Source organism: Metarhizium robertsii, assembly GCF_000187425.2.
Source record: "Metarhizium robertsii ARSEF 23 chromosome Unknown MAA_Scf_7, whole genome shotgun sequence".
In the NCBI taxonomy this organism is placed as follows: Eukaryota; Fungi; Ascomycota; class Sordariomycetes; order Hypocreales; family Clavicipitaceae; genus Metarhizium; species Metarhizium robertsii.
The window spans coordinates 1,826,493-1,845,717 of record NW_011942215.1 but is presented as its reverse complement, the minus strand read 5'-3'; the positions used below and the strand labels follow the sequence as shown (position 1 = coordinate 1,845,717).

At 52.1% G+C, this 19,225-nt stretch overlaps 5 protein-coding genes across 5 annotated transcripts; all 5 read right to left on the bottom strand.

Moving 5' to 3' along the window:
* Positions 1-101: 101 nt before the first annotated feature.
* Positions 102-2,284, bottom strand: MAA_08891 (px domain containing protein; the record flags this gene model as incomplete). Its single annotated transcript, XM_007826889.1, has 2 exons — positions 102-1,452; positions 1,509-2,284. The coding sequence occupies 2 exons, from the start codon at positions 2,282-2,284 to the stop codon at positions 102-104; spliced, it is 2,127 nt and encodes a 708-aa protein (XP_007825080.1).
* A 678-nt stretch (positions 2,285-2,962) lies between these two features.
* MAA_08892 (uncharacterized protein) lies at positions 2,963-5,605 on the bottom strand (the record flags this gene model as incomplete). Its single annotated transcript, XM_007826890.1, has 3 exons — positions 2,963-5,040; positions 5,095-5,422; positions 5,492-5,605. The coding sequence occupies 3 exons, from the start codon at positions 5,603-5,605 to the stop codon at positions 2,963-2,965; spliced, it is 2,520 nt and encodes an 839-aa protein (XP_007825081.1).
* Positions 5,606-9,094: 3,489 nt separating this feature from the next.
* On the bottom strand, positions 9,095-10,154 carry MAA_08893 (signaling protein; the record flags this gene model as incomplete). The annotated part of the gene is made up of 2 exons (XM_007826891.1): positions 9,095-10,077; positions 10,130-10,154. The coding sequence occupies 2 exons, from the start codon at positions 10,152-10,154 to the stop codon at positions 9,095-9,097; spliced, it is 1,008 nt and encodes a 335-aa protein (XP_007825082.1).
* A 6,048-nt stretch (positions 10,155-16,202) lies between these two features.
* On the bottom strand, positions 16,203-16,589 carry MAA_11416 (uncharacterized protein; the record flags this gene model as incomplete). Its single annotated transcript, XM_011413410.1, has 1 exon — positions 16,203-16,589. One exon carries the CDS (start codon positions 16,587-16,589, stop codon positions 16,203-16,205), a length of 387 nt encoding a protein of 128 aa, XP_011411712.1.
* Positions 16,590-16,871: 282 nt separating this feature from the next.
* On the bottom strand, positions 16,872-18,545 carry MAA_08894 (uncharacterized protein; the record flags this gene model as incomplete). The annotated part of the gene is made up of 1 exon (XM_007826892.2): positions 16,872-18,545. One exon carries the CDS (start codon positions 18,543-18,545, stop codon positions 16,872-16,874), a length of 1,674 nt encoding a protein of 557 aa, XP_007825083.2.
* Between the last annotated feature and the right edge of the window lie 680 nt (positions 18,546-19,225).

Genomic DNA, 19,225 nt, shown 5'->3' with positions numbered 1-19,225 from the left:
CCGCGAATTTGCTATTATACGCGCTCTCTAGAATGACCACGAATGAGAAAAGTTTGAAATCGGTGCCTGTTTTCATAACAGTGGCTCAACCCAAATTCCAATCACGACATCATTGCCAGCTCCCTCACCTCGTTCCTAAACTGCGCCCCCAAAGCGCTCACTACAACCCTCACATCCGGCGCCTGGACGCTGCCCCCTCCAACATTCCGTTCCAGCCTCTTGCCTCCGATGCCCGTCTTTCCCATTGTAGTAATGTGCTTGACGTCCTTGCCCCTTCTCATCGCACCCTTTTGTGTCGGAGGCGTAATGAGCGTCTCGTCAAGCAACGACTGCCATCGATCTAGATATACACCCGGACCATCAGTGGTTCCGCCCGAGGAATCGGCCGCCGTGACAAGGTATTGCATTCGTGCGTGGGAGATGGCGTTGACGGTGTCGAGATAGGCGGCGTGCGAATTGATTGCTTGAAGAACTTGGGACTGGGTATCCGGCTCGAGGGTTGTGAAGAGTTTCCCAAGTACGAAATGGATGTCCGATGATGGGTTTGGTGGCTTTCGAAACCGGACAATCATGTCATTCCCCCATGTGCGTAGGCTCTCCCAGATATCAGGACATTGACTCGCCACAGCGTGGATCCATTTGTATAGTAGTCGTCGATGCTTCATGAGGAGGTCGACATAGTCCTCTACACTGGCCAGTTTCTCCTCCGCCGAGCCGTGCGGCTTCTTCGGCCTGCTCGCCCTTATAAACTCCTCCAGAAATACTTGAAAAGCGTCAAAGTGTTCTCTCAAATCAACACGCGAATGTACAGTCCGGATCATGGGTTCATACGCAGCGACAACATCCTTGATGGCCTGCGTAAACATGTCCGGAGGCTGGCGACAAATGGCCCCCGTGATGGAGTCTCTATCCCTGACGGACAAAAGTGCAGAATAATACTCTAGACACTGGGCATGCTGGGCCTCTGTCAACCGCCCATTCAGCGCTGGACTCCTCGCATTGAAAATGGCTGTGATGATCGACTGCGAGTTCTGTTGGCTCGCTTCCCTGACCGTATCGTGTTCCGACCTTGTATCTTCGATGTGCTCCCTGATAGTGCGCAGCATTTCATCAGTCGGTCCGTTCTTGGCCTTTTCCACCTTTTCTGCACTCTTCTTGAACTCGCTCGCGTCCCAGGACAAGACTGCGGCTATAATACGCTGAAGTAGGTTCATGCCGTCGTCGGCGTTTTGCGTCAGACCGACCCAGTTGGTTACGCTGGTCACGCTGAGTTTGGCGAGGAGAATGCGAATCATGCCGCTTATCATGGTGGCTGCGTTGCCTATGCGCAGTGTTGATTTGAGGAGCGCGTAGGGGACGAGTGAATGCACGTTTTCGAGAAGTTTAAGGAGGTATTGACCTTCAGGTGAGAGGATGAAGATTTGGTGGACTAGGGTTGCGATGCTGGTGAATCTTGTTAGTATATATATGCACAGGAAGTGAGGCAACGGGGCAAAGAAGCGACGAACTGGAAAATGTTGTGGCGGGCAGAAGCTTCCACGGTTGGAGATAGGCTTTCTAAATCATCGGAATGGACAAAATGGTCAAACAACTGATTGACCAGGTCGCCATAGACCAATCCCTGAATAACATGACCCCAAGCACGCTCTAAATCATCCGCACTTGTGTGGTCATACTCTTCATCCTTCACACTTGACTCTTGTTTGTCGACGCCTCCTAGGATTCCGCGTCCCAGCATCTCAATAACCGCACTCGTCCCCGTGGCCAAGGTCTTTCGCGTCCCCATGGCGCCCTTATCGTAGCTCTCCGACAAGTCTGCTTCTCCTAATCTCGACATGATACCCTGTACGCGAACACTCCAGAAAGACCTGGGAATGTCGCTCACACCAGGCAGAGGGAGAGCAATCCTCGTCAAGAGCAACTGTAGGATGGGCGATGTCGAAACAACATCCTGGTCGTCATCCCCGTCCAGACTCTTGGTGCTGTTGGTGGGACTTTGCTTCCTGGCTTCTGATGAGGTAAACCATGATATAGGCGTCCTCGCGCGCGGCGTACTCGGAGCAGTGGCGAAAGGCGTAATCAGTGCCTCGGAAGATTTTTTGAACGGGAACCCATAGCTGGTGATGGCTGCGGATGTCTTGAAGCTTGATATTTCGGCATATGTCTCATAGTGAGTGAGAATATCGAAGAGAGCTCGCGTCTGCGTAGGTGACAGTCTAGTCGCAGGCGCAGATGGAGTCGTCGCCGTCCCTGCCACCGTCGCTGTACCTGGATCTGTGGGCATTGTGAAATATGATGGCCCAAGGCGAGAGGAGGCCAGCTCCAGACCCCAGCAGACAAAGGACAAAAGACGATGAGGGGCCACCCACCCAGGTGGCGATATTCGAGGCGCGAGGTGTCTACCTACGTCGGTAACAACGGATGACGGAGGGTTTTGCACCAAAACATCTACGTGATTGATGAATACAACCGAGTGTCCAGATCTTACAAGAACAGAACCTGGACAACATGTGGCGTCCCCAGGAACATGCATCACACACACAAAGGCACATCACATACATATGTAGACTGACGTCGTTGCAAGGAGCCCCACCACAACGTACTCCACACTGGCTAGGTCGCGAGAGCCTCACACAAAGATACCTCGTCATATTAGTCATCAACACTTGTGCACAATCGATACTTAATTGTAGTAGTAGTAAGTTATGTACTACCTTAACAGATTTACTTTATAAGAGACTCAAGGAAATTAAGACTAGTTCAAGTTTGCGTCGCGCAACATCCTTCACATCCACATTTTTCATCCCAAGCAGAAAACGACTGTTCTACTTCATTCCAAAGCCTTGGTATCACAATCACACTGTGAGGGAGTATCCTCCTGACTCAATGGGTATAGCATCTGTGTTTCCCCGCCTTCCTCGTCATAATTCTTCATGAATAGTATCGACTCATCGGCACATCCCTAACGGCCCCCAATGGTCTGGTGAACGTTACCGGCATTGACCTCCAACGGCGCCGCGAGTGGGGTAGACGACAGAGGCGCCTTGCCGTTGACAATGTTCGCATTAGCGTTGGGGTGAACGTTGGTGCTGCCGTTGGTGTGGCCATTCGTCCGTCCGCTGGTCGCCGGTCGAGCCTTGTTTTCGATTTTGGGAGCAGGAGGAATATCAGTGCTCCTCTTGGCGCTGCCAATGGAAAAGACGGGGCTCTCCCACTTGTCTCCTTTTCGTGAAAGTTCCTTGTACTCGGTTGCCTTGGAACTGACACCACCAGCCATCTTGACCTCGGGGAAGATGCTGTCCTCCAACGTCATGGCAATGTTGACCTTCTTGTCTGATGCGACCTCCTTGGTTTTCTCCTTGCCCTCCAGATAGCGCTTCTGCGCCGCATCATAGTAACGTTTAAAGAAGTTGGCCTTGTCCTCAACATCACCGGCACCGGCTGCGTCGGCATCCTTCTTGATCTGCCAGAGGAGGGAGTCGAACTTGTTACACTCGTCCTTGATGGCCTTCTCCACAGCCTTCTGAATAGGAGCGCGGAGGACTTTCAGAGCGAGGGGCTTAACAATCGCAAACAGGAGCTTGTGGTTGGACTTCTTGACCTTGATTTTGAGATTCTTGAAATCGACATCCACCTTTTCAACCTTGAAAATGTTCTGACTGTCGGATTTATGAGCCGTGGCAACCTTCATCCTGAACGACAGGCCATTCCCAGGCAACAAGATGTCAAGAACACCCGTGTCAGACAAAGATGGAAAGCCCTTCTTTCGATTAACATGGAAGTTGACGTCGCGGAGATCCATCTGGATGCCCGAAATCTTAACGTCAATCACGTTGTGATGCTTGTTGGCAACCTTCTTGCGGCCCCAACGGAAGAAGTTCTCGCTCGATACCTCGGCAATATTAGGCATAAAATTATCACTCTCGAGAACCAAGTTTTCGATTATGGCATCAACTTGCGAATCCGAGTACTCAATGCGAGGGATTGGGATATAGTTGATGTTCATCAGAACGGCGGGGAGGATAGTATCCGCCAAGTCCTTGACAAGGTGTGGCTTAAAGACAGACTTGCCCGCGGAATCGTTTCCAAGGTGATTGAATAATTTCTGCACAGCCTCGCCAAAAGCCTTGTTCTGGGAGTCTTGGTCGAACTGGTCGGCAATGAACTTGGTCTCGTCGATGACACGGTCAGTGTGGCTACGGTACTTCTCACGGAGCAAGAACCTGCCCTTCTCATAGAGGCGGTTCCACTGCTTGTTAGAGGATTCGTCGAGAATGTAGCCTTGCTCCAGCAGGCACCGGCGAATAAAGTTGTCCAGGCTCTTGAACCAGTCTTTAAGCTCAGCATCCTTGTCCGCATCCTTGTAAATCTGGCCGATGGACTCCCAAAGATTCGAAGTAGACGTTCCATTGGCAAATCGCTCAATCAGTGTACGCAGATCGGCCTCGGCAGCTGCGAATCCAGAGCGAGCCTGCTTAGCAGAGCCGGTAGATTCCTTGCCCAAGTCACGTCCATGGCTTCCATAGGTCTCGGCTAGACGGAGGAGAGTCTGAATGGCCTTGGAGTATTCGGGATGCTGCTGGCACTCAAGCACCATCTTCTTGAGGCGGAAGATTATTTGGTCCTTGCGCTCCTCCGGCATCTTCTTGTTGAAGTACTCCTTGGCTCTTCGACGATATTCCTCTTTGCTCTTCTTGATCTTCTCCTTGGTCTCCGGGTCTATCTTCTCATCAACCTTCTGCTGCACAGCACTCTGTGCAGCAACGGTGTCAACTCTGTCAGAATTTACTCCCTGGGGCAGTGCAGCATTGGTTGTGGAATTAGCAACGTCCTGCGCGTCTTTCTTCGGACTGCCGCCATAGAAGCCCTTGGCTTGCTTTCTAAGGTTCTCTTTCGAGAAGTCGGGTTTGTCGTGCCAAGTATTATCTTCGGCGGCCCGGTCCATTTGTCCAAGTTGCTCCTCCGACGGGCGGATGCGACCAGCAGCGCTAGTAGCGGCATCGCCGGCCAGGTCGCGGAAGAGAATAGTGGTATCCTTGACTGTCTATCGGTTAGCTTGAGGTTTAAGGCTCGAGGGTTGTAGAGCCAACATACGTAGCTTGCGGAATTGGCCATTGGTAATGAGCAGAGTTCCCAGGGTTCGGAGACCTTCGAGAGCCTCATCACTGTCGCGCTTGGCCTGGTCCTTATTCACCGGCGCATTCGGACCCTGGACAGACTTGGGATCAAACTGAGTGGTTTGCCAGATAAAATCCTGGATTAAATTGCCCTCGTTCTTGGAGAGCAGGAGGTTCTTGGCTAGTCGAACCACCTCTCTGGTGTCCGCGACAAGAATCTTGCCATCCTCGGAAAGATTCTCTGGAGGGGTGCCGAGTGCTTTGGAGGCGAGGAAGCTGTTCAAGGCAACATCAATTTGGTCGTTCTAAGGCCCGTATTAGTTTGTGAAGCCAAAGCTTTTGATTTGGCGCGTATTCTCGTTCGTATAACCTACAGAGGGGACTTTGCCTTGCTTGAAAGCACTGAAAATGCCGTAGATTTGAAGTTTTCGGTTGATATCCGCCTCCTTCTGCTTGATATCCGTAGGCTTGTTGACGTTGGCAGTCATTTTGGACCGTTTATTTGTGATTAGTACTGGTATTTCGAACGTTTGTGGGTATATGCGGATATTGGGTACAGGCTCTTAACGCCTAGGGGAGGTCGAGTTTTGTATCTTTTGTTACAAAAAGCAAGGGTATAGACAGAGACCTCAATTCGTCCCGGGGTATCACAAGATCAGCTTGTTCGTTACAGTGGGTATATTGGGAGGGTGTAGATTAAGGGATGGGAATTATAGTTTGGATGGGAAGAGAAATCAGAGTCGAGACAGATTCATACCGCGCATAGGGGGCATGGAAGAGCTTATAAGCAGGAGCGACAGGGGACGGACTACAGGATTTGGGAACCACCTGCTCTTCCAACCCGAGCGCCATGAAATCTGGAGGGATTCCGTCATGTTGGGCTCAGTGCATAACTGGGCCGGCGTTTGCCAGAACCTTGATTAAGCAGGGAGTGTGGGTGACGTTAAGAGAAGCAAACGAGTACGTCATCGACGATGCAACACCAACGACATGGATCGAAGCTCCGTAGCCAGGGGCAGGTTTGCAGTGCCATTGCTAGGCTAGGGACATGGACGAGACTGGGTGAGTAGTACGGAGTACCGTCCGCCTGTTTGCCCGCGTCCATACGATTTCGGTAGCCGGGCAGCGCCACAATGACTCCCACCATGTCTTGTTCTGAACCGCTCAGTGGCGCCTGAATTTAGCCGTATCTGTAACTTGTCCAAAACTACTCCGTACGGAGCAAGTATCTTACAACACAGACGAATTAGGTCGAGTCGCAGGTCGGTCGAGACGTTCCATTGGCAAGGACGAGAAATTGGGATGAGGAGGGGTGTGGGTGGAGATGGTGATCTGCGACAGCCGTCGATGGGCCACCAGCAGCCGATGCAAATGTACCCTGGCGAGCTGATTTGACCCTGTGCAGCGTGCGGCGTGCCTTAGTAGTACTTGCAATGGCACAACAAGGTTATTGCATGTCGTCCAGGTCGTCTGGCGCAGAGCGATAGTGATGCGTGCTAACAAGGCGGATTGGGTTGGGAGGGGGGGGGGTTGAAATTTTGTGCTTGTGTGTCCTTCTGCATGTTTATCGTAGTAACCGGGAAGGAGCCTGGGATGCACCTTCCTCCCCTTTTGGCAAGACAAGGCAAAACAAAATGCTTCCAACGTTCATCAGCATTGAGCTCTCGGTTTCACGTCTGGACTGGCAACACTACGACATCGATACTATGCTCGGTTTCTGTCCGTATGTACATACACATGTATGCTTCGCCAAGTTACAGGGCGAATGCATACCTAGGTATTTATGGCGATACCCCGGCAACAACAACATCCCTTCGGTCTCGGTTGTTGCAATAGGCCAGTTGTTAATGACACGACAAGCAAGACCCACGACGTCCTTTGCTGTCGACCTGATGCTGTTGCTTGGCAGCTTGAGCGTTCTTATTGTACACGACAGAGACACTTTTATTTCACAGATACGGTGGTATCCAGCTTCTGGCCCCCTTGGATACGTCGTTTGTGCACCATATCTCGGCATACGGCCGTTGCAGTGCGTCGCCCATCGATTTCCCGCGCGACAACAAGATGTTCCCCATCCCCTGCGCCTCACACCAAGCGAGCTGGAGGTCAGATCGAGCTGGAACGACCCATTATGCGCCCCAATTGCGGGTCATTACCGCCTGCTTTCCCGCTCATCGTAGTGGAACTGAGGGGGCCAGCGCCAAAATTCACAATATTGAATGCAAACATGTGCTCTTTGGGTAGCTGTTGATACTGCTGGGCCGATACTGAGTATACTAACCAACACAGCTTCAGCGCGCAGATGAACCCCGAGCCACAAGCCTCGATACGACTGACAAGTAGAGACAGTATCGATGCAGTGGGCACACACGAGCGAACCTCGGAGATTCGCTACGCTAGATCAATACTTACTTCTACCGGTCGATCAGTCGCTGCCCGAAATAAACGCCAGCGCTCTTTGGTGGCCAGCCGCGATTGACTTGGTGCCGTACATACGGAGAAACCCCGTTGCATCTCAGATACAACAAGCGCAACAATCCATGACGTCAAGGTGCGAATGAAGCCTAGCTCACCCTAGCAAAGCTGGAATATGGCCTGGCAAGCGCAATTAGTGGTGCGATGTTCCCTGGCTGTGGGTCGAGTGGCCTTGACTAGACCTGGGCAGAAAATTGAAGGGCAGTGTTCGCCAAGCTTCGTTAGTCCCGTCCAGCAAATTACTCGCCAAGTCTGAAAACAGCACAGTCATCAGTCAATCTCCTGAAATGGATGGCTACGGCTGGTTGTATCACCTCCAACACCCCCGGAGACTTGAGATGGTCGCGTGCATCAACGCTTTAGGTTTCATCCACTTGTCCATTCACGCCCTGATGAGGATTGGGTGCTTCACCTCACACTAGAACTGGGACCACGCAGCACTTTGTTTGCGATGGAAGGCTGTCCATCTTAACAATGATGCTAGCTCTTGTCCTACAATGCTGATATCCTTTGGAATTGTAGGCGTCACAAGGAGCAGCTTTCCAAGGTTTTCAGACACCTAGCCTTATAATAACGTCTAGTCAATACCACAGATGAGGTGATGGGAATACAATACACGCTTCGCACACCACGGATCTAAAAGCTGCGCCATCAATGGCATCATTTTGCCATCATCCTACGCATATGCCGCCACGGCTTAACACTGTGGCGTGTACGGAGCACATATGGACCATTTCATCCGTTTGGACGCAGCGGTCTCCGATTGAGCTTGGAGGCGCACAGAGACTGGGTTGTATAGTGTGCGACTCTTGTCGCGTGTAACAGCGGCCAAGACGCATCAGAGGTTGTTGATGACAAAGGACTGTACACTTGGTCCAGACTGACCATTCTAGCTACATGCTGGCATGCTCCGAGCACATATATCAGCCAGACTACCTACCTCGGTAGATATCCAAGGCCAGGCTGAACACCACCAGGCACCATTCGCATCGACTTTTCTTAGTCATGTGCACCCGGCATAGTTACCATCACTGCTCAGTCTATTATAACCCTGTATCGTCCACGTTTTCATGACCAAGCCGTCTTATACAGGCCTTGGTATTTCGGATCCGAATTTGCTATAGGGTAAGTATCGCCAAAAGCTAGCGGTCCGTACTTCTATATTGGCTTTGGGGCCGGGCCAGGAGCTTCATTTGTTCATTTTGGGTCTTTATCAGTCCATCATGCGTAGCTGGGTGGGCTACCATTACCACGGCGATTAAACGACAACTTGTGAAAGTAGGCGAGCAAGTCAACGAACCAAGACGCATAATATGTGTACTAGGTTCTTATACAAACTATAAAGGACATCTGTACTACACACCGTACACATTATATTCGCGGATTTGCCAGCTGCGCGTTTCATAAGTCGTATCAATTCATAGTCTGCCAACGCCATCTAAATGTATTCCTTATAGCATCAAAGCATCACCACCAAGCCTGGCATGCGGTATAACATAACATCATGCGTTCCTGGCACCCAACTCATTAAACACCTTGGCCTTGATCTCGGCCGCCATCAGACCCGATCTCTCCTTTGTCGCAATCAAGCTTGTATCCTGGGTCAGCTTCTCGATAGTCTTGTCCTTAACAGCCGGGCCGCCACCGCCCATTCCCTGACCTCGGCTCCGCGCCATGCTTGTCGTGACTTCTTTGATCTTGGAGCTCAGGTCGAGCATTTGCTTGCTCCCAAAGTCGCGGTTCGTCAGCAGCGGGCTCTGGCTGAGCGTCTGCACCCAGTACTTGTGCCAGAGGAGCTCGAGCAGGTGGGCGTCGAGGGTGCTTTTGAAGTGCGACACCTCGAGGCTGTAATACCGGCTGGCGTGGGCACCAAACTCGGCGGCCTTGGCCAGAGGGACGGTCTGTAACCCGTCGGCCGCGTCAGCCCCGGCGCCCTCGACCTTGTGCGAGTGCGGGTATGTTCTGAAGGCGCCAATGTCGACTTTGCCGGCGTTGATGGTGCGGTCGGGGTCGATGACGACGGCGAGGAATGGGTCCTGGAACTGCTGCTGCATTGCCTCGGTCGCGACGTCGATGCCGCTGAGCCAGCATCCGTACCCGGGGTGGGAGTGGTACCATCCGACCACGTTCTCCTGTCTCCCCTGGGCGCGGCACAGGTCGAGGTATTCCACGAGGTACTCGTTTGCTTCTTCCTGTACGTTGACTCTGGTCTCGGTTCCTTCGACGGGCAGCCGGAAGGCGTCGGTGACGACAAAGGTGTCGCCGTCGACGTAGCCCTGCATGAGGCCCATGACCTCGAGGTTACCGCCGGACCGGGCGTGCATCGTCATCTTTATGAGGGCGACGGCGCTGATGCGGACGCGCTTGAAGTGGTTGGGGTCGCGGGCCCATGGTTTCTCTTGGTTTATGGATTTCTGGCCTTGGGCGTCGTAGTTGTACAGGGCGTCGCGTTTGGGGTCGACCAATTCGATGTTGTTGTCGAGCTCTGTGACGGGTCAGCTTGGTGGGTTTTGTGGCATCAATGACGAGATACACACCCCATGATTTCAGAGCCGTCTCCATCTTGGCCGCAGTTGCGCTGCCGTCCTGACAGCTTGGTGTGATGGAGGTTGGAGAGGGACCGCGTGAGTGTTTGTCCATGCAGGAGCTTGAGGCCCTGCTGCCCCGCACTGGCATCAAATTGGTGGTTATCGATAACAGACAGCTTCAGCACAGGCGAATATCCTGCACATGTGGCAATCAAATCGAATCACTCCGTGTCGAAGAGCTCCGAAGCAGAAAACGCCCGAATAAATAGAAAAATAATCACTTTCTGAGGACGATGACTACGCATTGTCTTAACGATAGTGAGTGCTAGTATTGGCACATCCTCATACTAATTGTCTTCATGATGCTCCAGATCAGGGAGCATAACTGACTCCTACACATTGCGCTCTTGCGAACCTTATCATCAGGCTAGCACCTAAATATCTTCCTACCGGACCTAAGTAGGTAAGTAAGCTTGGACCATCGTAACGACTAGGTATAATCTCAAGTTGAGCTCGACCCTGCCTTCTCCCTAGCGACTGTGCAGCAACCGCACCGACACATTGCGAGGTACAGTCTCTGGAATGATTAAGAGCCGAGACTTGTTGACGTCATTTACCCATCTCTCAGTTTTGGAAAGAGATGTACATTCTCCATCCTTTGCAGTTCTGGTCATCACCAGAGCAGAATTTAACTCAATTGTGGCTGAAGACAGCCCCATATTGAGTTAGCCGGTTCCATGGTCTAACGGTCATGACTGCGGATTCTGATTCCGCCAGCGAGGGTTCGACTCCCTCTGGAACCTTTTCTTTTGCCGGTTTCGACAATTGTGTCAAGATGAATTCTGGCTCGGGTTCCCGCGGGCGCTTCTTTTTTGTCTGCCGAGCCGAAACTCGAAGCCTGCCGCTGCCGAGTGCGGTAATCTGGGTCGACGGCATCGCGAAGATTCTTACATCGGCCGCCCGCGATGCCAGTCGGAAATGACCTCGTTTCGCGGCTCTACGCAGGGCAGCAGACTGTGGAGCGGCTCTCAAAAAGGCCTTGATGGGCGTGAAGAATTGCCAGTAAATCGGCGAGCGTCAAGAGCCAAAAAGCCCAAATTCCTCGGTCGCCCGGCTCGGTATTTGCTGCCTCGGTCAGCCGCACACTCTTGGCCGCTGACAGGCGCACTGCCAACCTATCCTGGGAGACGGCCAAGGCAGCAGGATACCAAAAATCGCTTCGTGTGTCGCTGCTCGTCGTTTTGCGAAATACGAAAGCCCAACGTGGCTTGCGTGGCGTTTCCCTGCGGCTTCAACACCTGACAGCCAAGGCGGCGAGAATGCACCGGATGAAGCCTTGTCTATATATTGACCGAGCTATGCTGCTCTTGTCAGCGGCGACTAGGGGAACACCACATGCAGCCTCTTCAACTGACTTTTCAGGAAATCATGGCTTTCCACTGCGAAGACGCTAAGCCGGTGCTCGTCGAAAAGCGCCTCCCCGGCATTGCTGCGACGTCTTTTGACACCATGGCCGAGTCGGATATCACGCCGCTGAAGAGCCTGGCTCGGTGGCCGCGACATATTCGATGCCCCGGGTGTCGACAGTTGTCTGTTACGAGGGTTCGTCGCAAGATAAGCAGCGGTACACAGTACGTTTTCTTTACTTGTAGGCCCATCGTCGAGAATATGTTGTTAATAGAATCAAGTTTCATGGCCGGCCTGTTCTTTCTATGTAGTGTTTTGGGGAGCGTGTATCCTTACTTCTCCAAGACATACAAGGATGTGGAGCATAGTTGTTGTCGGTGCGGGTGTAAGTTGGCGACGTATCATGTCATGAGTGGCACGGAGATTCACGTCTTTTAGACTGTAGACAGGGTAGGTCAGGAGCCGGATGTTGGATGTTGGATGTTACAACCGTGGGAATGTTACTGAAGACGGTTCCGGCAGCAGTTGCTGTGCGATGTGGCTATATTCTGTTTGTATATCGGCGGCAATACGAAGAAGAGCACACTCTTTCAGAATATAATGCGGGTGTCGGCTGTTTGATTCATCCCCAGTATTCTACGTCATATACTGAAGTCATACTATAGATCGGCATCATCGGGTGGGCTAGTTTATAGTCTCGGGAATAGGATCGTAAATCAAGTCGGTCATGTGCCTTTTTCTAGCTCCCTCATAGTTGTTTTTCGATGCTGACAGGTCAATCAACACGTTTCATGGCCTACATATTCAATGTAAAGTCTGGCTCACAATATTGAGCAGTTGGTCTCGGCCGTAATTTGTGATGGCTCCAATGCCGAAAAGCCCGTTTGGTGCGCTAGGGGGGCTCTGAAAGTGCTCTCGGTTGGAACAAAAGCATCGGGGTTGCGATATCAACAGTCTTGACACGCCAGATTTCGGTTGCAAGCAGCGTAAACAGCCGTAGAATTCGGTTTCTAAAAGACTTGCAATGACACTACCCTAGAACCAATCCCTGGTCTTAGTACACTAACATAAACTTCAAGCGATAAGAATGTATAATGAAGAATCAAAATAGAAAGTCTTCCGATTCTCTGTCGGCGCCGCACCAATGTATGTGATGGTGACATACACACTGGCCTGGTTACTTCTAGGACGCCGATATCTGGCTCAATGGCAAGAAGTCCCTCATGAATATTATGTACTCTATAATTGTCACCATTATATTTGGGATAAATTAATTAGAAGGGATTCGTCTCGAAGCAGTTCAGAGGATCATATGCCTACAGGAGCAGCAGGATGGTCTTCTACGCCACAAGGGGCTGGGTTCAATTTCTTCAACAGCCTGATGCTGAAGATTTTCCAAAAAGCTCTATTGACGTATTTAAGGCTTTCAAGGAAGATGGATCAAACGACCCTGTTCATCGGACGAATAACTGCTCAGATTGCCCCGGTTGAACCCTCGAAGTCGGGATATTACCAACATCCACGAGCATCAGACCAGCTATACGCATTGGCAGGCTGAGACAACACCGGCGTGTCTGAATCTTGATGAACATACCCGTTTCTATATAGTAGTCCTCGAGAGCGATGATCAGCAATGGCTCTATACCGTTCGGCCCTGTTGAAGCACAATCTTCAAAGCCTGCGAATCCCCTTCTCTGACACCCTCGAACGCCCTCATTACACACTCCTAATTTCGCTCTACACAACGCCAGCACCCTCAAATATGTGGCTCATCAAATCATCAGAATTCCACTCCTCGTACATGACATCCCCCCTAACGCCAACCCCCCTCAGGGGACACATCCCCAACTCCCTACCCAACTTCCTCCTTAAGACGACCCCAAATCTATTATATCCCTCGAAAAATTCATCACAAAATGTACACCCACGGTATCCATAGCAAGAACACCAACTCCAACAAACTCTGTACAACCTGTCGAGAGGCGTCCACTCCAAGGCCAGTCTTATACCATGCCCTCCATCCCCGTCAACCAGGTAGACTTGCCAACCACAGGCCTCCATGCCAAGGACAGGAAACGTAGTACTACCAGTGAACAACGACCCCCATCAGGCCGTTGGCCAAACTCCCTACTAGTATCTCGTTATCAACACAAGGGCGCTTCTCCCACTCAAAGCGGCCAGCAGAGTCGTACAGAAATTTCCGCCAAGATCACCACGGCGACACGCGACAAACCCATCATCCATCGATCCAATAAGTAACCTTGAGCTTATCGACCCGGCGCCCCCCTACACTTACTTCACGCCGCCGCCGTATTCCATCGCAATCAGCTCATGTCCCGCTTTCCCCGGCGGTGCCACTCACCACCATTATCACGCTTTTCCTTGCCGATAATCGAAGAAGCCTACAATCCCTCTCCATCAACCACCCAATCACATCTTCTTGGAGAGGACATGTCCGCGGAGCATTCCAGTCTTGGCAGGCATTCCTGCGACGAACAAGCACCGTTGGACGACGGGGCCGTGATCAAGGCACTGCCCCCCAAGCTTCAATGACGTCTGGTATTCGAGGAGTGAGTTCCTATGCTGTGGGACCATACATACGATTTGGACACGACCGGCGCCTTATCAGCAAGACTCGAGGGAGGATATGCCGTCGCCCCGCGTGGGGAAGCACTTCCCCAGAGAGAATCTGCACCCAAGGCATTCGATATCCTGCCTTTGTGGTTCTGCCGTTCGATTCGGGCTAGGGATGTGATCTCCAGGTCTACGAGGCTATTCACCATCTGGAAAAGAGCCTATTGGGCTTGAAAGTCAGAGCTGCAGAGTCAGGTTCTCGTTGAACGAAGTCGCAAGTATTACATACTACTTGATTGTACACTCGCCAGATACCCTGACGTGATATTAGATACAATGTGCTAGTCCAAACAAGTTGGATTCGTGACCCCTTGCCGCCAGGTCGATAAAACCATGCCAGCAAGACAACCGGCGTCAAAACCACGGGGGCAGCATCGCGGGATGCAATGATCTCATCCGCCGAGGATGACGCCCAATATAAATGGCGTTTTGCTCGGGAGCAGAGGTCGTGATTTAGGTTCAAACTTGGCACCTATATGCTACAAACCGCCGTGGTTGGCTGAGTGAGGCCAGCTTGGAAAAGCATCAAGATCTGCTCTGCCGACGCATAGCACCAGTCTTCGATACACGATACTAATTCTTCGGACGTGGATCAAGATTCACCGACTGACAGGCACAATTTGCTCCATTTGTAGGCCGTCGTCCTGTGAAAGGCAGTATTTTGCCACCAGCCCGATTCTTCGTCAAGATGGCCAAGCACAAGTATAACCACCCCCTTCAACCATGACTGGACTTCCCATTACAGCACGCCCATCTGGCTTGTTCACACGTCACGGACATCAGCCGAGTTACGCACCTTCAGAATGCTCTGCACGTGTAGACTTAGAGGCTAGGCCTGCTTCTCGGTCTACAAATCCTTGCTCTGGATCCATGCGCATCGACAAAAGTCTCAAAACCTATGACAAAGGGACCTTGTTGATTTTCCCTTGCAGGCATCGGATATCGCCAGTCCTTTCCCGCCCCCTGTGCTTATGCTCAAAATCCAATAAAGCAATTATCCGTCCCTATTAGGCAAGTCGCAATATACCGGGCTGGGATAAAATTTTCGGACATGAACCCCGCAAATGGAGAGATGCTATTTAGTGGACTGCGATACTCCATGGACACACGCATCACAATAGTAATAATATCATTCCTATCAAGGGAAGAAAGGTTCCAATGGCTGCAACTGGCTGTGCCGCGGGGGGCGCTATCCGTGCCTTGCGGCGTTGTAATACTATTCCAAACTCATCAAATCCTCCACAAACCCGATAGCCGACGGTGTTGAAGCCCCATCGTCCAGCTCTGACTAACATGTAGCGTTGGGTACCCATGCATCCTGCATGCAATGTGTCCAGAACTGTTCTCCCGGGAAAGGTCGTGTGGTTGCACCAATAAATGCAAGCAGTAAAATAAAAACATCATGATAAATGTTCGAGGTTCCTGAGACAAACCCTGTTCGTAAGGCAAAAAGGTATCCTGAAAATGCTAGACCGCTTGTTCATACAATGCCCTACCCAATGCCCACGCTCCCAATGCCCAAAAGAAAAAAAACAAGGAAAAGAAAAAAGAAAACTCAACCGGTCATGCGCCAAGTTCCATGCTGCAAGTACCTGCATATACCACCCCCATCTAAGGAACAAATCAACCAGCGGGAAGTCTCCTGAATAAAAAAGAAAGCAAAGGGGAAAGGAAAAACATCATTATGTAGCAGGAATTTAGTGCGCTCTCCCAACAATTGCAGGGATAACCAAATCACACCTGCCCGGACATTCCGCGTCGCTTGACTCGCAGCTGAATCCAATATAATCTTGACCGCCGTACTTGATGGAGCCGCAATCAAATACTCCATATTGTGGCAGGTCATCCCACCGTGTGACAGCCAACAGCCAACTCATAAAATGAATTGGGCGCAAGGGAGATCATCTCTCTGATGCGAAATATGGGCTCTCAAAGAGACAAAGAAAGAGATGAATCGATGTGTGAAGGAGGGCCATAAGCGTCAATAGACCCGTGGACAAGTCGCATTTGTCGCCTTCCCCCCCCGGCCAGCAACTAGTTCTCACCAAGGCGTGTGTGGGCCTCCCATTGGATTCTTTTGCATAGGGCTCAAGTCAGGTTTCCGTTCCAAGACTTCAATGTTGGAATGCGGTGCCTTGCAGAATGCGCAAACCCCAGGGGCAGATAGTGTTCGTCGTTCCACTGCGTCGCTGTCCGCTCCGTCCGTGGAACCCTCAACCACATAGATGAGCCTTTCTTTTCGCAGCTCGGGTCCAATCTCGGCATTTTCCTCGAGGCCGATTCGGTACGGTTTCCAAAATGCTTCGACAGCGGGGCCTCGGCGGATCGCGTTGCACACCTCCCCTTCCATTGGCAGATTGCTGGGTCGCAGCTCTTGGGTCCATGGGTCTGGCCCTGTAAAAGTCGCTGCTGCAACGTGCCGCTGCATGAAAGCCCCATGACGTGTTGCACGACTTCGTTGCCAATTTGTAGGGTCCCGAGGCCCCTTGCCCTGGCACAGACCAGAAAAAACTTTTTCGCTGCCTTGTTCCCACGATAGAGTCGCATGTACGTGCTCCGTAAGCCTCCTCTTCCAGGACGACATATCTGTCGCACCTCTGATCTGATGATACTAGCGCCCGTCGGAATGGCAGGCTGGGCCGTTGGGTGGCGATATGTTCATCAGATACGTAGTGGTACGTACCCCGTAGTGCTACGGTATCTCACGCAACTAGCACGGATGCGTCAGAGGTACCCACCTTGCCGGAACACCATTCGAGCCAACTTCGTAGGGCTTCAGTGATGCTTTGCGTGGCGGGAGAGCCCAGCGAGCCCGGCCTGGCTTCTGATTGTCAAGCTTGCCTCGGCGCCGCATCGCCATTTCCATTACTGCAATACGGATAAAGTCGGGATTCTCCCGCATTTCTCGCTGGCGCATGCCTGGGACGGCAAAAGCCTGTTGGCCTGGCCTGCCTGGGTGTTGATTGGGGGCGGATGCAGACTTGGACGGGTTGCCAGCAGTATAGGCCGTGCGCTGTGACGGTGGGGCGGATTGAGAACGCTGGACCTTGTAGGTTTGCATTTGAATCGAAGCTGAAAAAGCGCCTGCGCGTGTCTTTGGTTGAGGGTCGATGTGAGCACTTGTCGTAGGGTTGAGATAGCGGCGTAATTCAGCCGATGGCATCTCCTCAGTCATCGGCGGGCGTCGTTCATCCATGTATGGAACATTCGGGTCAATTGTAAGAATAGACCGAGTGAGAAAGTCATCCGGCGGAATGGACGGGAAGTTGATGCTTGAAAAAGACTTGGCTGCCGAGCGCAAGGCTCGTAAAGAAGCTGTCAAATTTGATTTGAATGCAGACCGCAGCGGCTTGAAAGGCTGCAAGAATGAAGTGGACCCCTCATCTGAAAGTTCGGCAGCTGGCATCTTCAGATCTTCCAGGCCAAGGTTGTCAACGACCGCAAGAGGATGCTCCTCGGCACCATCTTCGGATGGCGACTGAATAGGTTCCAGGGACCTGCGCACCGGGCTGTGCTTACGCCGCGCCGAGACACCAATGCTTGCAGGCGTATCAACTGAAGAGCACACATCGGTAGCAAAGGACTCTCCTCCGAGCGATGGAACAGAGTCTGCGGAAGTAGTCCTGGCAAGCATTGAGCCCATGTTGCTCTCAGTGGCGCTGAAATCATCATCCATCAAATCTTCTGGTGGCGACAACAGTAAGTCCATAGGTCTCCGACTGAGAGACAAACTAAGCTCTTTTTCCGATACATGTTGGTCGTTCACAATCTCATCAACGGTAAGAGGCGAATCGGCCTTGCGTCGTCGTCTTTGGGGTCGCGGGATGTCAGTCACGGCAAGGAGGGCTGCAACAGACGGCGAAATCGAATCTGGAGTATGAAAATTTTTGGGGGTTCGTCGATGATGTGAAGTTTCCAGCTTTACATGGTGACGGGCGTCACGATGGCTTCGCTTGGGGATCTGGACAGGACTCGTCGGCGTTGTCGGTCTACGCAGACAGGTGGTGGTGCCGGGGGAGCTCGACGGAGGTAGCGTAATGCTAGCTTCCCAGTTAACTGCGGTTCGTATTGACATTGCAGCATCAAAGTCTGAAGATGCTGAGCTGGTAGATGAGCAACTCGAAGAGGCCGAGCCAACGGATTGTATGGTGACTGAAACTGCGATGTCTTGTTCGTCTTGGACGTCCTCCGCTGTGCTCGGCGCATACTTGGGTGTTAGCCGGCTACGACGTAAAGCAGATGGCTCAACACTAAGCGCGTCGTATGATATAGGTTTTGCCGAGGTCGTCTGGTTATGAGAACGGTATGCTTTGAAAGGACGAGAAGGGGGGGGAGAAGATGGGGCGGGCTGCGCCGGGTAACTCGAGAATAAGAAGGATCTCATTGTTCTGGGAGGGAGTCGAGATAGCCACAACAACTGACGGGGGCATGCTTGCACACCAAACTGGACGGGTTGGATAGGCCAAGAACTGTGGTACACACACAATAGACCAGGGGCCAAAAAGACCACACTTGGGTAGCAAAAGTGACAACCTGGAGCAGTGTGGCTCTCGGGTTTCAGGGGACCGATGTCCTGGGACGGGGGTCTGAGTCGTCAAAGATTTGAAGGCCGATACTCAATACACAGCGGTGCAGCTTCCGGCTTCCCGTGTAAGACTAGAAGCCTGGGCACCTGGGGAAACGTGGCTCGCACTGCTGGAGCCGATGGTCGTGTGTAGGCAGGATTCTGATACGTAACGAGCGAGGGCCTGCGGTCTCGTGTGGTCGACAGCGAAGGCTCCACAAGAATAGGACAAGGATATCAAAGCCTGAGAAAGGCAGGTCGCCCCGGCCAGCCGCAGCTAATCAGAAGCCGTCAAATTCGAGGGTCGCAGCGAAGAACGGAGGCGGCGATTACGTGACTGTACAACGCAGCCTGCTCTGGCTAGCGATAAGGTCGCTGTTGGACGACGTGCCTTGCAGCGGCAGTGGCAGCGGCAACGGCAACGGCACTGCTCTCTCCGGTCAAAGAGGCTGAAAGACGCTGGTATGGCTCGGCGGCAGAGACCAAAAGTGAAGAAAAGA